This window comes from Vipera berus, assembly GCF_964194415.1.
Source record: "Vipera berus genome assembly, chromosome: 6".
Taxonomy (NCBI): domain Eukaryota; kingdom Metazoa; phylum Chordata; class Lepidosauria; order Squamata; family Viperidae; genus Vipera; species Vipera berus.
Window position 1 is genome coordinate 59,947,635 of NC_138208.1, and position 23,689 is coordinate 59,971,323.

General features: G+C 37.4%; 1 protein-coding gene across 12 annotated transcripts in view; it reads left to right on the plus strand.

Moving 5' to 3' along the window:
* Positions 1-453: 453 nt before the first annotated feature.
* Positions 454-23,689, plus strand: part of UBN2 (ubinuclein 2) — a gene marked incomplete at its 5' end in the record, with an annotated part of 84,840 nt that continues 61,604 nt past the window's right edge. For 9 of the 12 annotated variants that reach the window (XR_014026813.1, XR_014026814.1, XM_081330472.1 and 6 more), the window contains 9 exons: positions 454-951; positions 6,958-7,047; positions 7,903-8,004; positions 9,495-9,632; positions 10,321-10,433; positions 10,954-11,452; positions 16,312-16,382; positions 16,763-16,892; positions 22,691-22,809. Coding sequence is in view for 10 of the 12 variants with exons in the window: in XM_081330472.1 (XP_081186598.1) it covers positions 454-951; positions 6,958-7,047; positions 7,903-8,004; positions 9,495-9,632; positions 10,321-10,433; positions 10,954-11,452; positions 16,312-16,382; positions 16,763-16,892; positions 22,691-22,809 (1,760 nt within the window). Of the gene's footprint in view, positions 952-1,094; positions 1,239-2,874; positions 2,904-4,794; positions 4,868-6,957; positions 7,048-7,902; positions 8,005-9,494; positions 9,633-10,320; positions 10,434-10,953; positions 11,453-16,311; positions 16,383-16,762; positions 16,893-22,690; positions 22,810-23,689 lie in introns of those variants that run through there. The other 3 variants (XM_081330464.1, XM_081330466.1, XM_081330465.1) reach the window with 3 other exon arrangements.

Consider the following 23,689-nt stretch of genomic DNA (forward strand, 5'->3'; position numbering starts at 1 on the left):
CATTAGCGCCGCGTTCCTGAGGTAGTCAACTCTTGCTCCGAGCCACCAACAGCAAAGAATAGTGCTCATTCGGAACTCTGCGAAGACTTTTAAAAAGTCTTACGATAGTGCGGCGTACGTATTTCCAAGGCAACTGTGGGCGGGGTCATGTCGTCTTCAACGTGCGATCGCAGTGACGTACTAAAAAAAACCTAATCAAGAACAACAATGACGTGTAGCAGCGCGTCCGTAGAGCGTCCACTGCTTTTGCGCCTGCGTGCCGTAGTAGCCTGCTTCTATTTACGTGGGGGGGTTCCAAGATGGCAGCGATGTTATCGGCAAGGAGAGGCTAGTGGGGAAGAGGGGAGGTACTCTGACCAGGTTAAGGGGGAGGGAACGGGCGGAGGAGGAGCTGGGGTTGTGGGTGGCGAGGGAGGGTCACCGAACAGGTGGGAAGGGGGGGTGGGGGGGTCGATGATGGCGGAGCCGCGTCGGGTGCCGTTCATTAGTCTGTCACCCGTGAGGCGACGAGAAGGTGAGTCTCCGGTGCTAGAGCGAGAGACTGGAGGGGGCCGCGAGGCAGAGCAGCCATTAGCGCGTGAGGGCCTGAAGCTACCAGATCAGCAGGAGCACTACCACCACCACCACTACGATAACAGTCGGGTAGAGCCGCCATCGCAACCCTTCGAATCTTGTCCTCGGCCAGAGTCTCACCCTGTGTCATTACCGCGGGAGATCAGTCGGCCTGAGCTGACACCAAAGCCACCGCAGCCACCACCCCATCGAGAGTCCCCAAGGCCAGAAGCACCGCCGCTGTCGTCTCATCAGCAGCTAAATCAAGAGAACAACCGACAGGAATCGCCGCCACCACTGGATCAGACGATTCGCTTTGAGTTGATCTTGAAAGATCCCACGGAGGAGAGCTGCGTGGAGTTCAGCTATCCCGAGTTGCTATGGAGTGGCAAGGCCCGGGTACTAGACCTGCAAACACTCGCTCTTTATCTACCCTTTCTGCCTCCTGTTTTGTCAATCTTGTCCTATATGGTTCTTTTAGCATAGTCCTTAGCTTCAGTGCTGAAGGAGGAAGGGGGGAGAGGAATAATGAGAAAGTAAGAGGGTTTAGCATTTAAAAAAACCCTATCAGGATGGATATAAGACCAAATTGCTACTCTGATTCAGTCAAAAGATGGTGAACCAATAGAAGCTGGATTTTCTACTGGTCTTTGAAGACCCTTTGATACAAAAAGAGCCCAAAGCAAGTAAATAAATATATCTATGCCAGAAAGATTTTGTTATAGTAGATTAGTTTTTCTGTTGTGAATGAGCATATACCTGTGATTTTTTTTTATTTGCAGTGTTCTTTCAATACACCTTATAAGCACTTTTATGCCTGTACTTAGTTTATGTGTTGTAGGGGTTTGAAGATTTATATAGAAGTGGTGTAAAGGCAAGCAAAAATGGGTATTTTTTTTTACAAAGTCAGGATATTGGGAATGCTTGTTGATACTTTTCATAAATAGTTTATGAGTAAATTTGTGAAAATGATTTGTAAGTGGCCATTAGGATGAAAACCTGAGGATTCAAGTTAAGAAATCAACATATTGAGATTGGTAGTAACAATTATGTACATTATTAAATTATTGAAGCCAATTAGATATTTTTTTCTTTAGATCTTGAATCTGTTGTATAACTTTTGAATGTGATGTTAAAAGATATTTGCAGGAGATTGAGGTGCATTATAGATCAATAAAATGGTTCTTTGAAATAAGAGGGATAGAGAATCTGATAAGTCTTAGTATTAAAAGAAGCATGTTTGTTTTAATAAAGCTGTTAGATGTCCCTTCAGTCTTCATAAAAGATTTTTGTTATGTTCTGTTTTAATATATATAAAATAGAGGTGATATCTAAATTACTTTAAACTCAGATTATCACAGTAAAAACCTGTACTACTGCTTTGTTTAGTCCATACTGAGAAATTTTAGCATCCTATATATTGGTGATATTTAGAGTGCTAAATTTAGGGATGATGATGATGTACCTCTAAATATTGTTGAATTGCATTTCACATTGGCCCTTACCTTTGAATACGTTAGGACTGTTGGGACATGGATTTAACCACACTAGGCTATGTTGTCCATTTTCAGCTGAAACTGATGGCTGCAGTAAAGTGAAGATGTAATTTTTTTCTTTCTCTTTGGAGACAAATACAAATTTGCATTATTTAAATATCTTTCGCCTATTGATAGTGGATAATTTTTACTTTTGATAGTGTTGTGGTGAATTTAGCACCAATAATGCATTTAGAAATGTTGATGCAGCCTAATTCATAGTAACTTGAGGCCTCGTAGAGGATTGGGGGGGGGTTTGTTTTTTGAGAAATGGGCCATCACTATATGTAACCGACAGTCCCTTTTATGTTTCTGAGAATCTAAAGTTAATTGAAATATTCTAAATTATTTTTTCACTTATAGGGGAATTTACTATGTGAACAAAGTAATATATTATTCTGGTATTTGGGGATTAAAAATAGAACATTGCAAAAAGATGTCATTGAATTACTGACAATTATTTTTTTAAGTGTTGATAAGATTTGATTTGTAGCAATTTCTATTATACTGCACAACAGTGTTCAATACGATTACCAAAATTAACACTACTACCTACAATTAATCATTAGGAAATAACTATTTCTGTGATTTTTTTTAAAATAATCCGTTTCTCTTTGTATATTGTTGGTTGGTATTAAGAATTCTGCCAATTGTCCCTCATCCTTTTTCTACTGTTATAATATGAGATGTAGTGTCCTCTTTTGCTATTTCTTTTTTTCTTTTTCCTGCTATAATTTATCTTTTCTACATAGTATTGCTCTTGGAGTACTGCAGCCCAACAATAAGTTCATAGCAATTTGGATGTTTTTCTTGAAGGTATATTTGAGTATTGTGAGATTTGTATTAAAAGGGATCAAAATAAATGCAAGTAATAATTTCTGGATCAAATGCAGATATGCCCATAATTGTTCAAATCCCATTTTTCAGGATTGCTAGTCATATATCTAATGTCCCAGGATTAAGACAAATCGCTCTTAATCCTGGGATAATAGGTGAGAACAGTCGTAACAGATGAAAAACCTAGGTGAATACAAAAAATGGTATATAAGTATATAAATATAATTTTATCCAAGTGGATCCTGCTCTTATGCTATTCTATTTGGGAAGGTGAGGCTACAGAACTTTTATAAAGCAGTGGACACTATCCAAATACCATACTATTATTAAAGCTGTTACTAGTACAGCAAAAGACTTCAGTTAGTTTCATGCTTGTGGAATTGATTCATGTGGAAGTTCCAAATCTGTATTATTATTTTTTCTCACTGATGATTTATGACATAAAATAACAGCTTGATTATCATGAATGTAAATATTTAAAAGCATATCTATTGTTTTATATTAGAAACACAGATAAGATAGTTATTTTAAGGTTAAAATAATTATTTTAAATTATTTGATTCAAATAGGATAATTTATGGTATCTTTTATTGAATGGCTGAGCAACCTGAATCCTCAGAGCTGCATGTGGTCCATAAATCTATTTGACTGCTCTTAGAGTCCATACATTTTCACAGATATAAAAGATGAACATGAAATAATATAAAGTAAGATTAAAGAAAATAATATGAAGTGAGACAGTAGAGAAGTCATAGGTTAATGATTTATGTGAGTCAAATGTGGCTGGATTCATATAGTAAACCATGGTTTAAGGAGCAATAAATTAATTTAAAACCAATGTTGAATTATTGGCTGACATTGTACCCTAGTTTAGTACAATATGTAAATAGGCCATAGGGCTCATTTTTTCTATTTTGATGAGAAAGTAATTAAAAGAGATGGTAAGCAACATCTAGTCATGCATAGTCACTCATCCACAAAATTGATTCTGATTCAATAGATCATTGTTAAACACTCTTTAACAGTTTAATGATTGACTACAACCATTGAATTTAAGTTTATGTGCTTGGAGACTGAGAAGGGCACATCCATTCTTCCAAGTATGGTTATAGTCTGTTTAAAACAGTTTAGCTGTGAATTAATCTGGCTTGTTTCAATAAAGAAGGTTTTAATATGTTAAACTATGATAAAGAAGATATCATAGTTTGGCATACTTAGCATAGATAAATTCCATTTGGAGTACTGTGTCCAGTTCTGGAGACCTCACTTAAAAAAAGATATTGATAAGATTGAGCAAGTGCAGAGACAAGGCAATAAAAATGGTGCAAGGTCAGAGGGAAAAAACATATTAGGAGAGATTGGAGGAACTGAATATGTAGACTAGAGGACAGAAAGGAAAGTTTGGGCATTATTAAAACCTTTAAATATATAAAGGTTGTAAATAAGATTCTAGAAGGCAGTATTTTCAATATTTTTAAAAAAATTCAACATGGGAGCATAACCTCAAACAGGCAGGAGACAAGTTCACAAGTAATATTAGAAAGTATTACTTCACAGAAAGTAATGAAAGGTTGGAGCCAACTTCCTGGGGAGGTAGTGGGTCAATTATCACTAACTGAGTTTAAACGTGGTTGGGATAAACATGTCCATTAGCCAACAAAAATTTTAAAAAATAAAGTAATTTTAAAAACTCAAAAGACAGACTTGATGGACCATGACTTTCTTTGCCATCCGTTTTCTGTGTTTCTAAATAAAAGTGAAAACTAATTGCTTTGTAAATACTGGGAAATATCTAAAATACTGGGAAAACTCACTTTAGCATCTTTCTAACAACAAGGTCCAATCTAGCATTTTGTTTCTCATAAACCAGATCTTTCTATGGTGAAAGGGGAAAAATAGAAGTGTACGTGTCTCCTGCTTTGTTCTGCATGTGGTATTTGGAGGTATACGGTTCCAATGTAGAAATATTAGAATGGTTATCCTTGATGGCCTAATCTTCCAATAGTACTTTGATATAACCTCTGAAACTTGATTATGTTTTAGACTAAACTAACTGTATTTTTGTACACTAAATTATATTGAGTCTTGATTTATTTGACATGGTAATCAAGGTGTATTAATCCATAGCCATGTTTTGTTGCTGCTTTAACTCATCCAGTTGCTACTATTTATGATGTGTGAATAAAAAATTTCCAGATAAACTACAAAATTAAGCTACAAAATTTCCAGCAACAGTTCTGTTTCTTTAAAAAGGAAAGGGAACTAGAGAAGGATTAACCTTCCTTTCTATCCTGCGTAATGATTAGTACATCTGTAAAATTGGACAGTGAAGAGAACTGTGGCTACTGTTCCCTTTTAAATTAAGGTGATTGGAACAGACATTTGGAGGCATGAGAAGAGAGGATAAAATTTTGATAGAGCAATTTGTGGTAATCTACTGGATGCCACATGGATAAATCTGGATAGATGCAATATTTGAAATGTCATGTAGGAACCAAGGATGCCTATTTCAGAATCACTTAGGCAATATATTGTATAGTGATCACAATTTTCTACTGTCATCAGCCAAGTAGTGAATGAACTATGTCATGATAGGAAATAGCTACCTATACCTTAATTTGCAAAAGTTCATTTAGTGATTTCAGCTTCACTGAAAAAAGTGATTTATGTCCATTTTTCACACTTACGACCATTGTAGCATCCCGATGATCCTGTGATCAAAATTCATATGCTTGGCAACTGACTCATTTATGGCAGTTGCAGTGTCTGGAGTCATGTGACTACCTTTCGTGACCTTCTGACAAGCAAAGTCAATGAGGAAGCCAGATTCACTTAACAGCTGTGTTACTAACTTTAACAACTGCAGTGATTCAATTTTATAGCAAGAAAAGTCATAAAATGGGGCAAAAGTCACTTAACAAATGTCTCGCTTAGCATCACAGATTTTGAGTCCAATTGTGATTATAAATCTAGGACTACCTGTATTTTTTGAAAACAATTCTAATTTCTATAATTGATATTAATGTTAATCTGGAATAAACCATTTAAATAATTGAATTATATTCTGAAGTAATGTTTGAGTATAGGACAAAAACTAATAATTTTCAGATCTCAAATTTTATTTTCTGTGACAGTGTTTCTTAAACTTTTTATTTTCAGGACTCCTTCCCACTTTTACAAATTATGGAAAATCCCAAAGGAATTTTTGTTTGTATTGGTTATTTTTATCAATATTTTCTGTATTAAAATTAAAATTCACAGTCATTGAGTATTTATTTATTCAATATGCAAAAGTAACAATATTAAACCTATTAAATATTAATCTTAATAAAATACATCTCAAGAAAAACCCTATATTTTGACAAAAAATGAAAAGAATATTGTTTTTAATTTTTGTAAATATCTTAAATATTTGCCAAATAATTTTGGTTTTCCATGGATCAAATTTTAAGAAACACTGCTCTATAAAATCATTTGACTTGATGTCTTCTTTCTCAGAGTTTGTATGTAAAGTTGTAGCTTAGTCTTCACATACCTTATTCAATAATAGCTTATTTAATATATGTGGGGTTTTCAAATATTCTGTGTTAAATTGGTAGAAGCATTAAATTTTGCCAAGTGCTTTTGTAGATAATTTAAAGCAGTGGTGAACCTTTTTTAACTGAATCATAAGGTTTGAATGGCAAGAAATGGAACTATTATTAAAATCAAGTGCATTTATTAAATTCAGTTAATATTATTCCCTATATGTTGAATATTTTTCCCAGTTTCTTACATTAAAATTGCAGTATGGCATTGACAGTTGAGATTTAGATCACCATATTTAGTTTTAGGGTCACAGATTGTACATCATTGATTAACGTGTCTTACTCATTCCAAAAGGGTTTATTTTAAATTTAGCTGTTTAGTTTAGTACTGATGCACTAGATATTAAACTAAACTTGTTAAGGATGCTGTTTGCTTTTCCATTTAAAGTTGAAGCCATAGATATTTAAATATTAAAAGTGATTAGTTTCTTGTTTTCTCTCATCAGAAAAAATCACTCACTGAAGACCCATTTGATAATGAAGAGCATGAAAGGCATAAAGTGGAAATCCTGGCTAAGAAATTTGAAACAAAATATGTGAGCAAATCTGTAGAAATTATTGCTATTGCTATTATCATGAATCCTGATAATTTTTAGTTGCTTCTATCATGCTTTAGGGACGCGGTGGCTCAGTGGGTTAGGACGCTGAGCTTGTCGATCGGAAGGTCGGCAGTTTGGCGGGTCGAATCCCGAGTGCCGCGTAACAGAGTGAGCGCCTGTTACTCGTCCCAGCTTCTGCCAACCTAGCAGTTCGAAAGCACGTAAAAATGCAAGTAGAAAAATAGGGACCACTACGGTGGGAAGGTAACAGCGTTCCGTGCGCCTTTGGCGTCTAGTCATGCCGGCCACATGACCACGGAGACGTCCTCGGACAAGCGCTGGCTCTTCGGCTTTGAAACGGAGATGAGCACCGGCCCCTAGAGTCGGAAACGACTAGCACGCATGTGCGGGGGAACCTTTACCTTTTAACATGCTTTAAGTGACAAATATAGCTTTTTTTAAAAAAATGTTTTAGTCATGATAACACATCCACTGTGTTAGCTGTCTAATCGTTCTGGTTTTATTCATTCCCCCAGAAGGCAGGGACTCTCTCTCCTGAAAGAAAAATAATTCTGTTATGTCTAAACCCAATTGCTGACTTTTTCTTAAAATAGCCTAAGCTAATTTCAGTTTCTGCATTCAGTCTTATTCATTATAAGAACATAAGAGTTGGATTCTCTGGTCAAATGCAAGTCTATTTATTTCTCTTGGTGAGATCCTTATTTGCCAGAGAAACCAAGCAGGGAAGATTGTTGAACTTTATTTTCCTGTTATCCTATAATGCTTATCTGCTTCATTTTTTGTGTGTGTGGGATTTTTTTCTCTCTCTAAGGTATCAATCTTATTTTATAGGGTGGAAAGATCCACAAACATCGGAAGGACCGAGCTCAAGATCTGATAGATATGGGCTCTGGTTATGATGTAAATGATCCTTTCATCGATAATTCAGAAGCTGTAAGTAAATCTTACATGCGTGTTGTATTTTCCTCTGAGGGATAAAATGTACAGTGGTATTTAGGTAGTGATCATTAATTGGTTCTGGGAGGTGCAATGAATACCAAACACATTTTTCCCATAAGGAATAATGTAGTGAGTCACAAGGCAGCTGACACTGACAAGTCTAGCTTGTTGATTGAGTACCAAAAAAAAAGAGTACCGGGACAAAATTTTAGTATCAAAATGTGTTGAGTATCAAATTCAGTGAGTTTCAAAGCAGTTGAGTACCAAGATACATCTGTATATCTGATATTGTGAGATGATTTCACTCAGATATTAGGCTTTCCTTTTCCAGTTTAGAGATAGGACTCCATCTGAAATGCTATAGGGTTTCCTGCCTGAGCAAAGGATTGGACCAGAAGACCTCTAAGGTCCCTTCCAACTATACTATTCTATTCTACTCTACTCTACTCTACTCTACTCTATTTATTATTTTTGGATGATTATTTAAAACGGTAATTTAAGACATGTGCATTGCAGTATTTACATTTGGACATTTTACATTAGGTATAGAATGATGGAATAGTCTGGGAGAAGAATCAGGGAATGCTCCATTTGCTTTGTAAATACTTTTAATTTCAGTGCATGCTTGATTGACTAACAGCAATTGTGTTTTAATTTTTAGTTGATGTGATTTTTATTCTTCATCTAGTATTAATGAAAAAACAGGAGTACATTTTATAATTTATAATTCAGATAACTGTTAAATATGTTGGGGAAGAAGCTTTAAAAATGTTTAAAATATAAAATAACTTATTTGATTAGCCAGATGTCTTATACTACAATCAGGCAAGATTATGTTCTCTTTAGCATAGGACACTTCATAGTAGAAGTTCATCTTTACAATATCAGTGAGATACACACACACACACACACACACACACACACACACACACAGAGACAGACACAGAGACACACACACACATACTTGCTACATGTCAATACTTACCTAAAGAGGAAAAAAATAAGGAAAAAAATGCATATATTTTAAATTATGTTACAAAGCTGTGATTATATTTGCCCACAAGTCCTAGTATTAATCAGTAAATGGCAGGCATTGAATATCATTTAAAAATGATTCTTGAAATTTCATTTTTGAAACAATATTTTCAGGTACCAATTTTAGCATTAATTAATGTTATCACTGAAAGCCTCCTAAATGCTGTTTAGATTAATTTATAAAAAATAAAAAATATAAAAAAGATGTACCACATTTTTTTCTATGTTATAAATCTTTACACAGTTTGATACTATTGTATTTTGAGGTTGATACAGCACTGAATTAGAAAATTATTGCAGAATACATCTTTGTGTCTTTACACTAATCAGAGTTCTGATGCATTCAAATAGTCTACTAGCCTTTTGTTGCATTGCAATAAAACAACTACATTGTTTTATAGTAATACATATTAGTAATTTAATTTTTAAATCTTTTATATTCTTTGTAGTATGATGAATTAGTTCCTGCATCCTTGACAACTATATATGGAGGCTTCTACATTAATACTGGAATTCTGCAATTCCGCCAAGCATCTGATTCTGAAGAGGAGGATTTTACAGGAAGCAAAAAGCATAAACCATCTAAAGTGAGTAGACTCACGAGGGGTGTACTTTAGGGTTTCAGATTCAACCCTCTGCTCAGTGCAGGAATCCAAATTATAGCTTTTCATTTGTAGGTGCTATTATTTTTTTTAATATCAAGATTTTGCTTTTATTTATTCAGTAAATTTATTTGCCACACATCTCACTTCAGTGCAATTCCGAGCTTCTTACAATCCTAAAAATTAAATAATTTATTAACCAGAATTAAAATACTCAATTATAGGTAGCCCTCGACTTATAACCACAATTAAGCCCAAAATTTCCATTGTTGAGTGAAATATTTGTTAAGTGAATTTTGCCTCATTTTACGATATTTCTTGCCTCAGTTGTTAAGTGAATCATAGCAGTTGATAAGTTAATAACCGGATTGTTAAGTGTATCTGGTTTCCCCATTGACTTTGCTCATCAGAAGGTCACAAAAGGTGATTGCATGATCTTGGGGTGCAGCAACAGTCATAAATATGAACCAGTTGCCAAGCATCTGAATTTTAACCACATGACCATGGAGATGCTCGAAAGGTCATAACTGTGCAAAACGGTCATAAGTTACTTTTTTCAACGCTGTTGTAACTTTGAATGGTCACTAAATGAATTGTAAATGGAGGACTATCTGTATTTAAGTTATTGTATGCTTTTTTCCCCTCTTTTCCTCCCTGCTCCCTGAACTTTTAGTTAGGTAAACTAAAAGATGGTGACGACCGCAGCATGAAGAAACGAAAGCGAAAAGAGGAAGAGGCAGAGAAGGAGAAAAAGCCTCGGAAAATTAAAGTTACTAAGCAGTTGGGGTAAGTTTGTTAGTACTTTCCTCTGACATAATACTTTTTGTTAAACTGATGATGTAAAAATGATGAATTATTTGCAATAGCATTTCTATTGTGAGTTATTTAATTCAGTAGAATAAACAGATCAAGTGCGGTACAATATATTTTTCATGACATGTTTTTTAAAATACTGATCAGAGTTTCTTAGATTTGTGTTCCAAAGCATATGGAAGTATGATACTACTATTTGAATCAATTTATTATAAGATGGGAAAGAAATATTTATAAATTATTTTGCAGTTTTCTAGACTCGAGTTCTTGGATTGAAGAAAGTTAGTTACAAATAATGTTCTGAAATAATTTAAAGTGAGATTATATTGTGTTTCTTTCACCACTTTACATTGTTTACTATTCATTGATTTAGTTTTATGCAATTTGCAATGTTCTAGTACTATCTAATACAAAGTTTTCTTATTTTTATTATTTGAAATCAAAATTGGACATTAATTCCATTCAGTTACTACTTATATTGTTTTATTTGCAGGGTAATAGCATTAAATTCACACAAATCTGAAAAGAAGAAGAAAAAATTATACAAGGATTCTTTTTCATTGGCTGCTATGATCCGAAAATTTCAGAAGGAGAAAGAAGCCTTAAAAAAAAAGGAGGTTAACCTGAATCCCTCAGTAGCAGCTACTTGTTCTACACCCAGTAAACTTCCTGTTGCTCCTGCCATTGTTGGTAATGACGTGTCCGACTTGAATCTCAGCCTTACAGATCCAGTCCTTTCTATTTTTGGCAGCACTAATGAACGTGAGCTCCTGCAGGAAGCTGAAAGTGCCCTGGAGATGATGGGAGACATTGATTTTGATAGGTTTCTTGATAGTACCTCTAATGGAAGCCCAGTATCTGAGCCTTTAGGAGAAAATGGAAATGTCACCCAGCCCCCCCACACTACTGAGATCCTGACACTGAAACAAGTGCCTGCCCTCCCAGAAGGTCTGCCAGGACATCTAGAAAAGCGTATTGAAGACCTTAGAATTGTAAGTGTATCTTTTTACTGGGCTTTTTAAACAACTATTAAAATCCATGTTATTTAAGGCAGTTTTTGCAATCACAATACTTGGCAAACTTAAGGATATATAGAGTACATACAGATTGAAATGAATGTTCAAATATTGGACTTCTGCTCCGATATTTCTTATTTCCTTTGAGAGACAGCATATTACAATCCCTAGTAGTGTTCATTGCTGATCTGTATGAAATCAGTGTGTGTATATATGTGTGTGTGTATATATATGTATATGTATGTATATATATGTGTATACACACACATATACATATACATAAATATACATACATAAACATACTACCAAAGATACAGGTTATCTAATCCGTCTATTTTTGTAAGGTAAAATTTCGATTAACACATGTTTTCATAGTTATGTGATCTGTATTTTCCTGTTTAATAAAAATATATTTGAAGGATATAACATTCCATTTTGTTGGGGGCTACTTTTATTCTGTTGTGAATGATTTTTAAATACACATTAACCTATCATGAACCATAAATATGCATGTCAACATAGCCTGAGATTTTAAAAAATATACTGTATGGTATATATATTTCAACTATAAAATGAGATTAGATTTTAGAAAACATTTGCTAGATATGAATGTGCAGTAAGTTCTTTTGTATGTTTAGTCTCCTAGTTATTCTTTGTAGAAAACATAATGCTTAAAATGTATTAATCTAATTTTAATTGCATATTCAAACACAATCAAAAAGTTTGAGTTTTCAAAATAAAATAGAACTAAAAAGATATCAAATATTTTGTATCCTATGCCAATATATTTAAATGAAACCAATTATTGTTGTTGTTGTTAGCTGTAAAGTCGTGTCCGACCCATCGCAACCCCATGGACAACATTCCTCCAGGCCTTCCTGTCCTCTACCATCTTCTGGAGTCCATTTAGGCTCATGCCTACTGCTTCAGTGACTCCATCCAGCCACCTCATTCTCTGTCGTCCCCTTCTTCTATTGCCCTCAATCTTTCCCAGCATTAGGCTCTTCTCCAGTGAGTCCTTCCTTCTCATTAGGTGGCCAAAGTATTTGAATTTAAACTTCAGGATCTGGCCTTCTAAAGAGCAGTCAGGGTTGATCTCCTCTAGGACTGACCGGTTTGATCGCCTTGCAGTCCAAGGGACTTGCAGGAGTCTTCTCCAGCACCATAGTTCAAAGGCCTCAATTCTTTGGTGCTCAGCCTTTCTTGTGGTCCAACTTTCACAGCCATACAACTGGGAAGACCATAGCCTTGACTATATGCACTTTTGTTGGCAGGGTGATGTCTCTGTTTTTTAGTGTGCTGTCTAAATTTGCCATGGCTTTCCTCCTGAGGAGCAAGCGTCTTTTAATTTCTTGGCTACAGTCCCCATCTGCAGTGATCTTGGAGCCTAGGAAAATAAAATCTGTCACTACCTCCATTTTCCCCCCATCTATTTGCCAGGAATTGAGAGGGCCGGATGCCATGATCTTGGTTTTCTAAATGTTCAGTTTCAACCCAAGTTTTGCACTCTCCTTCACTCATAACAAGAGGCTCTTTAGTTCCTCTTCACTTTCTGCCATTAGAGTGGTATCATCTGCATATCTCAGATTGTTGATATTTCCCCTGGCAATTTTAATTCCAACTTTTGATTCATCTAGCCCTGCCTTTCTCATGATGTGCTCTGCATATAAGTTAAATAGGCAGGGCGACAGTATACAGCCTTCCCGGAATCCTTTCCCAATTTTGAACCTATCAGTGGTTCCGTGTCCAGTTCTCACTGTTGCTTCTTGACCCACATATAGGTTTCTCAAGAGACAAATAAGGTGGTCTGGTACTGCCATCTCTTTAAGAACTTGCCACACTTTGTTGTGATCCACACAATCAAAGGCTTCAGCATAGTCAATGAAGCAGAAGTAGATGTTTTTCTGGAACTCCCTAGCTTTCTCCATGATCCAGCGTATGTTGGCAATTTGATCTCTAGTTCCTCTGCCTCTTCAAAATCCTGCCTGTACTTCTGGTAGTTCTCGATCCACATACTGCTGGAGTCTAGCTTGTAGGATTTTAAGCATAACTTTACTAGCATATGAAATGAGTGCAATGGTGCGATACTTTGAACATTCTTTGGCACTGCCTTTCTTTGCTATTGGAATGTAAAGTGATCTATTGAGTTTTCCAAATTTGCTGGCAAATTGACTGTAGCATTTTTACTGCATCGTCTTTTAAGATTTTGAATAGCTCAGCTGGAATACTGTCACCTCCACTAGCTTTGTTGTTGCTCACCTTTTTTAAGGCCCACTTCACATTCTAGGATGTCTGGCTCGAGGTCAGTGACCACCTCATCGTGGTTATCAGGAAAGTTAAGCTCATTCCCGTTTAGACTACTGCAATGCTCTCTACATGGGGCTGCCCTTGAGGACCACTCGGAGGCTTCAGCTGGTGCAGAATGAGGCCGTGCGAGTTGTGATGGGGGTTTCCCGATACTCCCATGTAACACCTCTACTCCGCGAGCTGCATTGGCTTCTGGTTGCCCTCCGGGTGAGATTCAAGGTGCTGGTGATGACCTATAAAGCCCTAAATGGCGAGGGTCCGGGATATCTGAGGGAACACCTGCTGCCGGCATCAAGCTCCTTTCGTCCAGTGCGCTCGCACAGGGAGGGTCTTTTCAGGGTGCCGCCGGTAAAAGATTGCCGGTGGGTAACACCCAGGGGGAGGGCCTTCTCAGTGGGTGCGCCTGCCCTCTGGAACCAGCTGCCTGTGGAGCTCAGAACTGCCCCCGACCTCCGTTCTTTCCGCTGGGACCTGAAGACCTGGCTCTTCGAGCTGTCTGGCCCAGGCTGAGAATCTTAATTTTAATTTTAATTGGGGTTTTTATTTGTTCAGGGATTGATATAATTTTTTAATTGTTTTTAACTTTTGTATTTTTTGTTTTTAATCACCCTGTAAACCGCCCTGAGTCCTTCGGGAAAGGGCGGTATATAAATACAATAAAATAAATAATAAATAATTCTTGTATAGTTCTTCTGTGTAATTTTGCCACCTCTTCTTAATCTCTTCTGCCTCTGTTAGGTCCCTGCCATTTTGGTCCTTTATCATGCCCATTGTTGCATGAAATGTTCCCTTCATCTCTCCAATTTTCTTGTAAAGATCTCTGGTCCTCCCTATTCTATTGTTTTCTTTTATTTCTTTGCACTGTTCATTTAAGAAGGCATTCTTACTCTTCTAGCTATTCTCTGGAATTCTGCATTCAATTGGGTGTATCTTTTTCTCCCTTGCCTTTCGCTTCCTTCCTTTCCTCAGCTATTTGTAAAGCTTCCTCAGACAGCCATTTTGCTTTCTTGCATTTCTTTTTCTTTGGGATGGTTTTGGTTGCTACCTCTTGTACAATGTTGCGAACCTCTGTCCATAGTTCTTTAGGCACTCTGTCTATGAGATCTAATTCCTTAAATCTATTTGTCACCTCTACTGTATATTCAACAGGGAGATGATTTAATTCATACCTGACTGGCCTAGCGCTTTTCCCTACTTTCTTCAGTTTAAGCATAAATTTTGTAACGAGAAGCTCATGGTCTGAGCCACAGTCAGCTTTTACTGACTGTATAGATCTTCTCCATCTTTGGCTGCAGAGCATATAGTCATCTGATTTCTGTGTTGACCGTCTGGTAATGTCCATGTGTAGAGCCGTCTCTTGAGTTGTTGGAAAAGAGTGTTTGCTATGACCATCGTATTCTCTTGACAAAATTCTATCAGCCTGTGCCCTGCTTCATTTTGTACTCCAAGGCCAAACTTGCCTGTTGTTCCGGTTATCTTTTTACTTCCTACTTTAGCATTCCAATCCCCCATGATGATAGGGACATCATTTTTTGGTGTTAGTTCTATAAGGTGCTGTAGGGCTTCATTGAATTTCATCCTCTTCAGCACTGGTGGTTGGGGCATAGACTTGGACTACTGTGATATTGAATGGTTTGCCTTGGATTCGAACTGAGATCATTCTGTCATTTTGGGGATTGTATCCCAGTATTGCTTTTCCTACTCTTTTATTGAGTATGAAGGCTACTCCATTTCTTCTGAGGGATTCTTGCCCTCAGTAATATACCTGATGGTCATCTGAATTAAATTCACCCATTCCTGTCCATTTTAGTTCGCTGATTCCTAAGATGTCGATGTTCAGTCTTGTCATCTCTTGTTTGACCACGTCCAGCTTGCCTTGATTCATGGATCTTACATTCCAGGCTCCTATGGAGAAAAAATCTTTACAGCATCGGACTTTCCTTTCACCACCAGATACATCCACAGTTGAGTGTCCTTTTGGCTTTGGCCCAGTCACTTCATTCTTTCTGGCTCTACTAGTACTAGCTCTCTGCTTTTCCCCAGTAGCATATTGGACGTCTTCCGACCTGAGGGGCTCATCTTCCAGCGTCATATCTTTTTGCCTTTTGGTACTGTCCATGGCAAAGATACTGGAGTGGGTTGCCATTTCCTTCTCCAGTGGATCACGTTTTGTCAGAACTCTCTGCTATGACCTGTCCGTCTTGGGTGGCATCGCTCATAGCTTCATTGAATTATGCAAGCCCCTTCGCCATGACAAGGCAGTAATCCATGAAGGGGATATATTTAAATGAAGCCAATTGTTGTTATTGCTTAAATAATAATTAAGCAATTTTACTGCTTAAATATAGTAATAATGTCTCTCAGTATTATAAATAGTAGTTGTGGTATTCTACAATAAATACTTGGTACAAAGTGAAGTAGCTTTTCTGAGATTGTGAAAATATCCTGTGATTACAATAGAGTACAACTTGCTAGCAGTTAAATTACTAAAATTCTGAGCTGAAGTGCATTTTTATTGTTGTCTCTAGGCTGCCAAGCTCTTTGATGAAGAAGGCAGAAAGAAATTCTTTACACAGGACATGAATAATATCTTGCTTGAGTAAGTGCTCATTTTGTTTTTCAGAAAAATATTTAGTGTAGTAGAATAAATGAGTTGCGCAATGAGTAGATTTCTAAACTAGCTGATAAAAATCATTAGAATAGTGTTTATTTGTTGAAGAGTATACTAGTCATATTTAGGTTTTGTATTTTTTATTCATAATAATTATATAATATTCTTACACTTGTTTAGCCATATTTATGGTTTGACATTAATTACACAATCCTTTAAAAAGAGCAGCAAAGAAAGCAGTGTCCCTTAAAACAACCAATTCTCAGATTTTTTTTCATAGAATGTGAACTTGCCTGAGAATAGGCAATAAGATGAGAGTTTTGTTCATGTGTTTCTTATTAGATATGAATTTGCTTTCTGTTCAACAGTATTGAGATGCAGCTACAAGAATTGAATCCTACTTTCCGCAGTGGCGTGTATTCCCATCTTGAAGCTTTTGTGCCATGCAATAAAGACACATTGATAAAGCGTTTGAAGAAATTGCATCTCAATGTCCAGGTATAGCTACCCAATTCAGATACATTTTAATCGAGACACATTGTAGATGGGTCAGAATTGGTTCCCTGTAGAATGAAGCATTACCTGCATGTCAAGGGTATGTGTGTGTGTGTAAGAATCTGCCTCAACTAGACTTCCCAAGAAAGTGGAACTGTTGAAACAGGCATCATTGAACTTTTTATTGAGAGTTAGTGATGGCAAGAGAGCAAAGCAAGGTCTGAAGATTCAGTGTACAAAAGTGTATGCCAAAATGTCAATTCAAAACTCCTCCCCCCAATGTCCAACTGTCCGGTTGAAATCCAGCCAATCTCACAGGTACCAAGCTGTTAAACGGGAACCAGGGGATGTAGCGTCTCTTTCAAGGACTCTTGGTTTCAGTCCCAGGCTCCGTTGTCCGGAGATAAGACAGATAAGATGTTTTAAGACAGATGTTTTCAGGTTGCATTCCTCATATGATGTTTTATGCATGCATTCATTTTGTGAAGCATGCAAGTCTTTCCAGGCCACTAAGTACTGCATGGATCCATGATGTTTGCATTAATCTAATGTCTTTAATTTCAAAGTGTTGCTCACCCTCTACCATAATGGGTTGAGGGTCAGGAGCAACAGCCATTCATAGTTTAGAGGTGATTTCAGGTTTCAACAAACTGCAGTGGAAAACAAGGTGGATTTGTCTCAAACTCTTAGGGAGTTCCAGCTCTACTGTAACAGGATTAATGATGCATTTAATGGGAAAAGAGCTGATGTATTTCGGTCCCAGTTTCTTCAATGGCTGCAGTGACTGTAAAAATCTAGTGGGAAGGTAAACTTTATTCTCCATATGAAAAGGTTTAGACTCCATTCTTTTCTTATCAGCCTGTGCCTTATAAGCCTCTCTGGCTTCATCTAAAGCTTTTCTAATGACTGGCCAGATGTTCTGCAACTGATGAATCCAGTCCTTAAGAGAAGGAATAGCAGGCTCGTTGGCAGGCAGTTCAGGCATAGGCATGAAACTCTGGCCATTAGCCATTTGAAAAGGAGTAAAGCCCATATTTCACTGCATTGTTATAAGCCACTTCAGCAAATGGCAACAAATCAGTCCAATTGTCCTTTTGATAATTAATAAAACAATGAAGGTATTATTCTAAAACTGAGTTTGTTCGTTCTGTCCCCCCATTCATTTGAGGATGATGACTAGATGACAGTCCCTGATCAGAACCTAACAGGTCCAGAAAAGCTTTCCAGAATTTAGAGGTGAATTGAAAACCTCTATCCAATATTATGCGTTTTGGGGGCACCATGGAGATGATAGACATGCTGCATAAATAACTTAGCCAAAGTTTTTGCAATTAGGATCTTCTGACACAGGATAAAATGAGCTTATTTGGAGAACAAATCAGTGACAACCCAAATGACACTATTTCCCGCACTTTTGGGTAGCTCCACAATGAAATCCATGGAGATCTCTCTCCAGGATGCTGAAGGGCTAGCCACTGGCTGCTGGAGGCTAGGCATTTTTCCCTGCCTCCGTTTAGCAGCATCACAGGTAAGGCAGCTGGCCACATAGCTTTCAATATCCTTTAAAGATGGCCACCAAAATTGTTTCTTAAGCAGGTGCAGAGTCTTTACAAACCCAAAGTGTCCTGCAATTTTAGAGTCGTGACAGGCCTGCATGATTCTCAGTCTCTGGTCTGCAGGCACATACAGTTTCCCTCCAACCCAGCCCAAACCAACTTGTATTGAACAGAGATTTTTATGGCTGCAGAACCACTCATCCTTTTCCAGCGCTTTCTTGAACTCCCCAACTGCCATGTCCAACGGGGTTTTCTTAGATTGCGCCTTCATGGTGGCTGGAGCCACCAGTTGTTGTGGGGAAAGCAGAGGCTTAACTTCCTCTGCTTTCACACTGTTATATTGTGGCATCCTTGACAAATTGTCTGCCAAGAGGTTCTTGCCTTCTGGAAGATAGTGGATGGAGAAATTAAAACAATGGAAGTGCTGGGCCCATCAGTCCAGACCTGAAAAGGGATTTTACCCCCTTGTAAGAAATGCCTCCAGGTCAAGAGCACCCATCTCACAACATAGGCTTCCTTCTCCCAAGCTGCCCATCGTTGTTCAGTCTCGGATAATGTTTTAGATATGTAGGCACAGGATTGTAACTGACCCTGCTGGTTCTTCTGCAGTAATATCGCCCCCACTGCTAAATTGCTAGCGTCTGCCTGAATCACAGACAGTGTTTCAGCACCAGTTCCGTGGAAAAAAGTCTTTAAAATTTCTTGAATGCAACTTGACATTCAGCAGTCCATTTTACTGGCTAGCCTTTGGTTTATCTCCTCCCTTAGTTTTCAGTAAGTTCGGATTGGAAGCACAATCTGAGCAAACGAAGGAATGAATTGCCTATAAAAGTTGGCAAACCCCAGAAAACTCTGTAACTGCTTCCTGCTGCAGGGAGGGGTCCACTCCATGACAGCCTGCACTTTCTCATGGTCCATCTCCACCCCCTCGTGTGAAATGTGATAGCCTAGATAATTCTATCTTTGTGGAAGATGTTCAGCTTTTGTCTCAGTGTAGATCAGAATATCGTCCAAATACACCAAAAACCCCTCGTCTAGGTGCCCATGGAGGACCTCATTGATCAGTTGCATGAAAACAGCAGGGGCTCCCTGCAGTCCAAAAGGAAGCACCCTGAATTGGAAGCAATCCAGGGGGCAGTTGAAAGCAGTCTTCCACTTGTCTCCCTCCTTAATCCTGATGCAATAGTATGCTTCCCACAGGTCTATCTTAGAAAAAACTTTCCCTTTCACCAGGGGAGCTAGCATGTCCCTCATCAGAGACAAGGGGTAAACATTTTCCACAGATACCACGTTAAAATATATGTAGTCTACGCAGAGGTGAAGAGACCCATCCTTCATCTCTCTGAATAGCATGGAGGCTGCTACCCAGGGTCTGGCAGGCTGAACCTTTTCATATGGAGAACAAAGTTTACCTTCCCACTAGATTTTTACAGTCACTTTTTCTGGAGAGACCAGGGATTTGGCTTTTAGGTCCTCAAAAGCTTCCACTAAGTCATGGCTCGCTTCAGGATCCCCTCCATCAAATCTGATTGCTTATCTGGCTCTTCATCGTCGGAAAGTAGCTCTGTCTTTTTCTTTCGGGTCTTCTTCTGACTTCCTCAGGTGAAAGTAACTCTTTGGGCTCTTTCCTCCCAGTCCTCCTTTTTCCTGGCACCCAATGATCATCTTGGCCTCAAGGAGTCTTCTAGGGCAGCAGCTTCCTCCACTCAGGTGGAGGTGCCTTCTCCGGGGTATATCTGGATGAGCGGTTCACTGCAGTCCTCGTTTCCAGCTTCTTCGCTGCCATGCAGAGACATATTTTGCACAACCTCCCTCAGTAGGGCAGACGCCTCTCCGGGTTGGGTACTATTGCAGACCTCACTTTATGTAAGGACCTGCCTCACCTAGACCTCCCAAGAAAGTGGAACTCTTGAAACAGGCATCATTTCAAAAGGAACTTTTTATTGAGAGTTAGTGATGGCAGGAGAGTAAATCAAGGTCTGAAGATTTAGCACATGTCAAAATGGCAATTCAAAATCCCTTCTCCCACTGTCCAACCGTTTGGTTGAAATCCAGCCAATCCACAGGTGCCAGGCTGCTATGAGAACCAAGGGATTTAGCGCCTCTTTCAAGGACTCTCGGTTTCGTTTCCTAACGGTCCCAGGTTCTGTTGTCTGGAGAGAAGACAGATGTTTTCGGGTCGCATTCCTCATACCCCGATGGAGGGCACCTCACACAGAACAAAGCAAAGCATCCCTTGCATCCCTCTCCCAGCAGAATGGCAGGCCCCGAAAATGAATACATAGGCAAAAGCAGGAAAGGAAGAAATAAGGGATTTGAAGGAAAATCTATTTGAGGGGCCCTGACATTGTGCCTCCGTGTGTGTGTATGATTATAAACAGTGCTTTTTTTGTAAAAGAAAAAGGTGCCGGAACTCACACATGTCATACAAACCACCTTGCCTACCCTACAAGGTTCCATCCAAAAAAGGTGCCGGAACTCCGTTCTGAGCATTCTATGAGAAAAAAAGCCCTGATTATAAAAGATTTGTATCCCATTCTTTTTTAAATAGGCTGACTTACTTTCCTGTTGTGCTGTAAACTAGATCGTGTAATTGCTTTGATGATTATTGTTCTGTTTTGAACTATTTTTATTTTTGTATTAATTTGTGAGTTACATTTCTAGTTCCAGGCTCTCACACAACTGAATCCCCATTAATTAGAAATTGCAGTCCTTCAGACACTTTCCAGAAGTAGCTTTTTCAACTATTTCTGATTTTTAACTATTAATTTAAGAAGTATTTAAGAATTGTTGTGGTACTTTTAAAAATGTTAAGTTTAAAAAAGATGACACAATTGTGAATAAATTAAAATCCAATCCTAATGCAATGCTATCATAATTAGACATGTCCATGATACTTTTTGGATTTGCTGGCTTGTTTTTATGCTAGATTTAAAAAAGTATATTTTAATTCAGGAACATTTTTTTAAAGTGGTATTAAGTCTTTTTTATTTCATTTAACTTATCTGATGGTCTGGAATTTTTTCCCCATAAATTTCAAAATTACGTTGTCTTTTTCAAAGGATAGGGGGAAAGATATAATGTCCTTTTTACTTTAAAAAGATCCAGAAGCGGTAGGAACATTGCAGGTGGGTAGATAGCCGGATGGATGGATGGATAGATAGATAGATAGATAGATAGATAGATAGATAGATAGATAGATAGATAGATAGATAGATAGATAGATAGATAGATGATAGATAGATAGATTAAAAAAACTGCCATTTTTGTTTAGCACACCAAGATCACAAGCAGAGTCTGGCCATTGGATTATTTCCCGCTTCCTTGGGTGTGCATGCCTAAAAACAAACTTCTTTTTTTTTTACTAGAGCCTTTCTCACTGTAACAAATTGGGAGCTGAGTGGCACCACTTCTTAATTAGCAGAAGTCAGCTTGATGAATAGATAAAACTTTTGCCAGGTGGCAATGTCTTTATATTTCATACTCCAAATCATACTCCAAATCTTCAGAGGAAACCAAGACAATTCTGGAAAGCAAAATATATCAGATGAATTCTAGGTGCCACTCTGCATTTTTAAATTTTTCAAATTTCTGTGTACATTCTTGGGTTCTGATTTTTACAATGCAGTTAATCCCATCTTGGCTATGGAAGATAAATAATGTAAAACAACTTTTTTGTATTGAATACAGGACTATACTGGCCAAATTAATTTACTCGTTATTTGTATCATCATGGTCTGAATCTTTGCTCTTGAATTTAGACCTAGCCGTCTGGACATGCCTATTTTCTTTTAATTGACTTGCTGCTATACAATTGCATTACTATGGTGTTTTAAATTATTATTTCACTTTTTAATTTTTTATTCTATTTTATAGATTGTGACCCTTTGTAAGTGACTAAACCATACATATTTCAAATAAATGAACAGCAGTGTAGGCACACTTTACATGACTTAAGTTTAATTTAATTTGTTTTGCTTACCTCCTGAAAGGGCTTTTCTACTGCAAACTTTATGTTTCTTTCTCTTCTTAACAAGTAATGTTTTTATTGTTGAAAATATACACAACTTTATTCTTCATAATGTGAGACTTTTAAAAATACCAATTGTTTTAGAGCCAAGTTAATTCAGAAAATGAAAAACATTGAAAGTTGTTCAAGGAGAAAGGGCTAGACAGCTTCAGAGATGCAGTGTGTGAATGCATTACATTGTTTGTATCACTGTTTTAATGGTAGTATCTTCTCAGGATGACCGCTTGAAGGAACCATTGCAAAAATTGAAGTTGGCTATCAGCTGTGTCATGCCTGAACAACTATTCAAATACCAGGAAGATTGCCAGGCACATAGTCAAGCCAAGAATGCCAAGTATGTAGGCAAACCAAACAGCTTTAGGTCAATGGGGGGAGAGGGGAAATGAAAAGGCAATTGTCCTATTTTATTAGAAATTATGAAGTTCCGAATGTGAGGAAATTAATGTGTGTGATTGCTATTTTTCTGCTTATATTATATATAGATTCTGCTTTTTTGCAGTACATTAATTCTGGGAATATAGTGGAGCATTTATGAGATGGATAAGTCTCTTGCCCTAAAAAGATACTAAACATCTGTCCATGTATTCACTTGGCCTTTTTTTGTCTGCTATCTTAGCAAAAACAACTTCAGAAACTGTTCCTATTACTCATGACAGGTTCTATTTATCTAGATACCTATTTTTTAGATTTTAGCTTTATCATTTTGTTTTTCCCCCCAACATACCCTGCTTGTCCAGTTAGTAGAGTTGTAATTGAAAATCTTTAGCATAAGTGGGGATGATAGTTGTTTAATTTCTGTTAGAAAAGCTGTAGCCTGAAGTTCAGCAAACAGTGGTGTTACAACTTAATTGGGGTATCGCATGTAAGAAAGAGCTGCTATTAGTGACCACCATTTTATTTAGTCCTACAGCTAGTTGCTGGATATACATTAGTGCTAGCAAATAATCCATTTGAAATTGTTCAAGGACCATTCCATTAAAATTGCCCTCCATTTTTAAGTTTTCAAGTTTCATTTATGTTCTTATTGTAGGAGTAAACTCTTATTAATCTGTGATTGCAACATATCAGGAATCTGATAGTGTATTTTCTAAATAAGAAATTAAGAAATTTGATTAACAGCTACGTTAATTGGAAAAGGTGAAACCAGACTCCTGATTTGTATTGACATACATACTAGCTGATAAGTAGTAATTATTTTTCTTTTTTATGAAACT